The sequence below is a fragment of the Bubalus kerabau genome, chromosome 10 (genome assembly GCF_029407905.1).
Source record: "Bubalus kerabau isolate K-KA32 ecotype Philippines breed swamp buffalo chromosome 10, PCC_UOA_SB_1v2, whole genome shotgun sequence".
In the NCBI taxonomy this organism is placed as follows: domain Eukaryota; kingdom Metazoa; phylum Chordata; class Mammalia; order Artiodactyla; family Bovidae; genus Bubalus; species Bubalus kerabau.
Genome location: NC_073633.1, coordinates 32864502 through 32871359, shown reverse-complemented (window position 1 = coordinate 32871359; position 6858 = coordinate 32864502). Strand labels below are relative to the sequence as shown.

The 6858-nt window shown below is 41.9% G+C and overlaps 1 protein-coding gene across 1 annotated transcript; it reads right to left on the bottom strand.

The window, feature by feature from the left end:
- Positions 1-861: 861 nt before the first annotated feature.
- LOC129620552 (olfactory receptor 4F3/4F16/4F29-like) lies at positions 862-3088 on the bottom strand. The gene has a single exon (XM_055536367.1). The coding sequence runs from the start codon at positions 1789-1791 to the stop codon at positions 862-864; it is 930 nt and encodes a 309-aa protein (XP_055392342.1). The 5' UTR covers positions 1792-3088.
- Positions 3089-6858: the final 3770 nt, after the last annotated feature.

Sequence of the window (6858 nt, the reverse complement as noted above, 5' to 3'; positions counted from 1 at the left end):
CTTGCTCTGATTCCCTGCTCATTAATGTTTATATCACTATTTAACTTCCCAGAAAATTTCCTACAATTGTGAGTTACATTTATGTGGAAGTTCAGGCCACTTAACTGATTTTTCTATGACAAATTAATAAATAGGCATCTTGATGTATATATTTCCATGTAGTATTGCTTTACTAAGTGTCAATTGGCAATCCTTTATATAACCCACTCTGACACTGAAGACACAATTTTGAAGTTTTGGTTCAGTTCAGGTGCTCAGTAGTGTCTGATTCTTTGCGACTCCATGGACTGCAGCACACCAGACTTCCCTGTCCATCACCGACTCCCGAGCTTGCTCAAACTCATGTCCATTGAGTCTGTGATGCCATCCAACCATCTCATCCTCTGTCTAGAAGTCTGCTGCTGCTGCTGCTAAGTCGCTTCAGTCATGTCCGACTCTGCGACCCCATAGATGGCAGCCCAGCAGGCTCCATCATCCCTGGTATTCTCCAGGCAAGAACACTGGAGTGGGTTGCCATTTCCTTCTCCAAGGCATGAAAGTGAAAGTGAAGTTGCTCAGTCGTGTCCGACTCTTAGTGACCCCATGGAGTGTGTAGAAGTCCAGACCATAGTAAATCCATCAGAGAATGTCTCCTGAGAAACAAGCAATTGGCCTTCTCCAGAAGATACTTTTTACCACACCATATACTTCCTCCAACCATAGTCAGTGACATGGTTTCTCAGTTAACATTTGTAAAAGAATCATATTGTTTTAATCTGGGTCATCTAAATGTGAATATAGTACTTGGAAACTCCCAATATTAATAATAGAAGCATAATATCACTCCAACTCAGTAAAGAGACTTTATAATACTTTGGGCATTTAAGAAATCCTTCTGTAAATAATAAATTGACTGCATACTTTCTTCATTGCCACTTTCATTTCTTTGTTCCTCAATGTATAGATGACTGAATTTAAAAAAGGGGTGAGAACTGTATCAAAAACAACAAGGAATTTGTCTAGGTGTGACGTGGAGTGAGGCCAGATGTAAACAAAGATGCAAGGACCGAAGAACAAAATCACCACCATGACATGAGTTGACAAAGTGGAGAGGGCCTTAGATGAGCTACCTGAAGAGTGTTTCCGAACAGTGATGAGGATAAAAATGTAGGAGACAATCAATATGAAGAATGATCCCAGGGATATGAATCCACTGTTGGTTGTGACCATGGACTCTAGCCTGAAGGTGTCTGTGCAGGCAAGTTTGATGAACTGAGGAAAGTCACAGTAAAAGCTATCAATTATATTAGGGCCACAGATTGGCAATTTTACAACAAAACCCAGTTGAACCACAGAGTGAATAAAGCCAATTATCCATGCAGCAACAAGAAGCAGAAGACACATTTTTCTGCTCATAATAGTGAAATAGTGGAGAGGCTTACATATGGCAACATATCTGTCAAAGGCCATGGCGATAAGAAGCACCATCTCCACACCACCAATGATATGGATGAAGAAGATTTGTGTGATGCAGCCTCCAAAGGAGATGACTTTATGTTTTCTAAAAATGTCGCAAATCATCTTGGGAGAAATTACAGAAGAAACTCCCAGGTCGGTGATGGAGAGGTTGGCCAACAGAAAGTACATGGGGGAGTGTAAGTGAGGGTTCCTCATCACAGTGAGAACAATGAGGGAGTTTCCTAGCATGCTGGCCATGTAAAAGACAGAAGAGAACATGAAGAGAAGAAGTTGGATCTCCCAGGAGTTGGTGAGTCCCAGGAACACAAACTCTGACACCATGGAGTGATTCATTCCATGAACTGATATATCAGTTAGAATGTTGAAAAGGAAACTAAAGAAAAAGAAAAGGAAATTAAAATATTAATAATTTTTTATATTATTAAATATAATAATCACTTATTCAAGGATATTTACACTCCGAAGACTATAAATCTCCTCAATTCCTTCTCAGGACCATATAATTACTAAACAGCATTTTTCCTGTGGTCATCTAAAGTAGTTGGGTCACTTCCATGTGCAATGTTCCTTTCACCACAGCCTCCAGGACTACTCATCTATAAATAAGAGAATAGAACAAACATGCTAAGATAGTAGATGTCCATGGTCAGACTTGGAGGGGTAGGGACGGTGGTATAGTGCACCACAAAGAGAAAAAGAAGAGGTAGAGATGGCCTTTGGCAGAACACACATATTCCATTTTTAAATTGTTCATAAAGCAATCCTTCAGCCATTCAAGTTGTGTCATTTCTTAACCTCACTTCATCTCTGGCACATAATATGTGTCTTGACTCCTTTTATGTCACTACCTACAACTACATTTGCCATTTACACAAATCACTTCAGATATGCAGATGATACCACCCTTAAGTCAGAAAGTGAAGAGGAACTAAAGAGTCTCTTGATGAAGGTGAAAGAGGAGAGTGAAAAAACTGGCTTAAAACCTAACATTCAAAAAATGAAGATTGTGGCACCTGGCCTCATCACTTTGTGGCAAATAGATGGGGAAACAATGGAAACAGTGGCAGACTATATTTTTTGGGCTCCAAAATCATTGCAGATGGGAACTGCAGCCATGAAATGAAAAAATACTTGTTCCTTGGAAGGAAAGCTATGACCAACCTAAACAGCATATTAAAAAGCAGAGACATTATTTGCTGACAAAGATCTGTGTAGTTAACTATGGTTTTTCCAGTAGTCATGTATGGATGTGAGAGTTGGACTATAAAGAAAGCTGAGTGCCAAAGACTTGATGCTTTTGAACTGTGGTGTTGGGTAAGACTTTTGAGAGTCCTTTGGACTGCAAGGAGATCCAAGCAGTCCATCCTAAAGGCAATCAGTCCTGAATATCCTTTGGAAGGACTGATGTTGAAGCTGAAACTCCAATCCTTTGGCCATCTGATGCAAAGAAATGACTTAATAGAAAAGACTCTGATGCTGGGAAAGGTTGATGGCAGGAGGAGAAGGCAACGACAGAAGATGAGATGGTTGGATGGCATCACCTACTCAATGGACTTGAGTTTGAGCAAGGTCCGGGAGTTGGTGATGGACAGGGAAGCCTGGCATGCTGCAGTCCATGGGGTCGCAAAGACTCAAACATGACTGAGTGACTGAACTAAATTGAAGATCATGGTATCTGGTCTCATCAGGTCAGTTCAGTCTCTTAGTCATGTCCAACTCTTTGTGACCCCATGAACCACACATGCCAGGCCTCCCTGTCTATCACCAATTCCCGGAGTTAGCCAAACCCATGTCCACTGAGTTGGTGATGACATCCAACCATCTCTTCCTCTGTCGTCCTCTTCTCCTCTTGCCCCCAGTCCCTCCCAGCATCATGATCTTTTCCAGTGAGTCAGCTCTTCGCATGAGGTGGCCAAAGTATTGGAGTTTCAGCTTCAACATCAGTCCTTCCAATGAACACCCAGGACTGATCTCCTTTAGGATGGACTGATTGGGTCTCCTTGCAGTCCAAGGGACTCTCAAGAATATTCTCCAACACCACATTTCAAAAGCATCGATTCTTTGATGCTCAGCTTTCTTTATAGTCCAACTCTCACATCCATACATGACCACTGGAACAACCATAGCCTTGACTAGATGGACCTTTGTTAGCAAAGTGATATCTCTGCTTTTCATTATGCTATCTAGTTTGGTCATAACTTTTCTTCCAAGGAGTAAGCATCTTTTAATTTCATGGCTGCAGTCATCATCTGCAGTGATTTGGAGCCAAAAAAAAAAAAAAAAAAAAAAGGCTGACACTGTTTCCACTGTTTCCCCATCTATTTCCCATGAAGTGATGGGACCAGATGCCATGATCTTCGTTTTCTGAATGTTGAGCTTTAAGCCAAGTTTTTCCACTCTCCTCTTTCCCTTTCATCAAGAGGCTTTTTAGATCCTCTTCACTTTCTGCCATAAGGTGGTGTCATCTGCATATCTGAGGTTATTGATATTTTCCCCAGCAATCCTGATTCCAGCTTGTGCTTCTTCCAGCCCAGCATTTCTCATGATGTACTCTGCATATAAGTTAAACAAGCAGGGTGACAATATACAGCCTTGACATACTCCTTTTCCTATTTGGAGCCAGTCTGTTGTTCCATGTCTGGTTCTAATTGTTGCTTCCTGACCTGCATATAAGTTTCTCAAGAGGCAAGTCAGGTGGTCTGGTAGTCCCATCTCTTGAAGAATTTTCCACAGTTTATTGTGATCCACATAGTCAAAGGCTTTGGCGTAGTCAATAAAGCAGAAATAGATGTTTTTCTGGAACTCTCTTGCTTTATCCATGATCCATTGGATGTTGGCAAATTGATCTCTGGTTCCTCTGCCGTTTCTGAAACCAGCGTGAACATCTGGAAGTTCATGGTTCATGTATTGCTGAAGCCTGGCTTGGAGAATTTTGAGCATGACTTTACTAGCATGTGAGATGAGTGCAATTGTGCGGTAGTTTGAGCATTCTTTGGCAATGCCTTTCTTTGGGATCGGAATGAAATCTGACTTTTTCCAGTCCTGTGTCCACTGCTGAGTTTTCCAAATTTTCTGGCATATTGAGTTCAGCACTTTCACAGCATCATCTTCCAGGATTTGAAATAGCTCTACTGGAATTCCATCATCTCCACTGGCTTTGTTCATAATGATGCTATCTAAAGCCCACTTGATTTCACATTCCAGGATGTCTGGCTCTAGGTGAACGATCATACCATCGTGATTATCTTGGTCGTGAAGATCTTTTTTGTACAGTTCTGTGTATTCTTGCCACCTTTTCTTAATATCTTCTGCTTCTGTTAGGCCCATACCATTTCTGTCCTTTATCAAGCCCATCTTTGCATGAAAAATTCCCTTGGTATCTCTAATTTTCTTGAAGAGATCTCTAGTCTTTCCCATTCTGTTGTTTTCCTGTATTTCTTTGCATTGATCGCTGAGGAAGGCTTTCTTATCTCTCCTTGTTTTTCTTTGGAACTCTGCATTCAGATGCTTATATCTTTCCTTTTCTCCTTTGCTTTTCACTTCTCTTCTTTTCACAGCTATCTGTAAGGCCTCCCCAGACAGCCATTTTACTTTTTTGCATTACTTTTCCATGGGGATGGTCCTGATCCCTGTCTCCTGTACAATGTCATGAACCTCCATCCATAGTTCATCAGGCACTCTATCAGATCTAGTCCCTTAAATCTCTTTCTCACTTCCAGTGTATAATCATAAGTGATTTGATTTAGGTCATACCTGAATGGTCTAGTGGTTTTCCCTACTTTCTTCAATTTAAGTTTGAATTTGGCAATAAGGAGCTCATGATCTGAGCCACAGTCAGCTCCCAGTCTTGTTTTTGCTGACTATAGCGCTTCTCTATCTTTGACTGCAAAGAATATAATCAATCTGATTTCGGTGTTGACCATCTTGTGATGTCCATGTGTAGAGTCTTCTCTAGTGTTGTTGGAAGAGGGTGTTTGCTATGACCAGTGCATTTTCTTGGCAAAACTCTATTAGTCTTTGCCCTGCTTCATTCCGTATTCTAAGGCCAAATTTGCCTGTTACTCCAGGTATTTCTTGACTTCCTACTTTTGCATTCCAGTCCCCTATCGTGAAAAGGACATCTTTTTTGGGTGTTAGTTCTAAAAGGTCTTGTAGGTCTTCATAGAACCGTTCAACTTCAGCTTCTTCAGCGTTACTGGTTAGGGCATAGACTTGGATTACTGTGATATTGAATTGTTTGCCTTGGAAACGAACAGAGATCATTCTGTCGTTTTTGAGATTACATCCAAGTACTGCATTTTGGACTCTTTTGTTGACCATGATGGCTAAACCATATCTTCTAAGGAATTCCTGCCCGCAGTAGTAGATATAATGGTCATCTGAGTTAAATTCACCCATTCCAGTTCATTTTAGTTCACTGATTCCTAGAATGTCGACGTTCACTCTTGCTACCTCCTGTTTGACCACTTCCAATTTGCCTTGATTCATAGACCTAACATTCCAGGTTCCTATGCAATATTGCTCTTTATAGCTTCGGACGTTGCTTCTATCACCAGTCATGTCCACAACTGGGTATTGTTTTTGCTTTGGCTCCATTCCTTCATTCTTTCTGTAGTTACTTCTCCACTGATGTCCAGGAGCATATTGGGCACCTACTGACCTAGGGAGTTCCTCTTTCAGTATCCTATCATTTTTTCTTTTCATACTGTTCCTGGGGTTCTCAAGGCAAGAATACTGAAGTGGTTTGCCATTCCCTTCTCCAGTGGAACACATTCTGTCAGACCTCTCCACAATGACCCACCTGTCTTGGGTAGCCCCATGGACATGGCTTAGTTTCATTGAATTAGACAAGGCTGTGGTCCTAGTGTGATTAGATTGACTCGTTTTCTGTGATTATGGTTTCAGTGTGTCTGCCCTCTGATGCTGTCTTGCAACACCTACCGTCTTACTTGGGTTTCTCTTACCTTGGATGTGGGGTATCACTTCACAGCTGCTCCAGCAATGCTCAGCCGCTGCTCATTAGCTTGGATGAGGGGTATCTCCTCACCTCTGCCCCTCCTGACCTTGAACTTGGAGTAGCTCCTCTAGGCCCTCCTGTGCCCGCATGGGCACTGCTCCTTGGAGGTGGGGTAACTCCTCTCTGCTGGGCTTGTGTGCCGTTACAGCCACCCGCGCTTGGTCAACATTCATTGGATCATCAAAAAAGCAACAGGGTTCCTGAAAAACATCTACTTCTGCTTCATTGACTACATCAAAGCCTTGGACTGTGTGGATCACAGCAAACTGTAGAAAATTCTTCAAGAGATGGGAATACCAGACCTCCTGATCTGCCTCCTGACAGATCTGTATGCAGGTCAAGAAGCAACCATTAGAACCGGACATGGAACAACAGACTGGTTT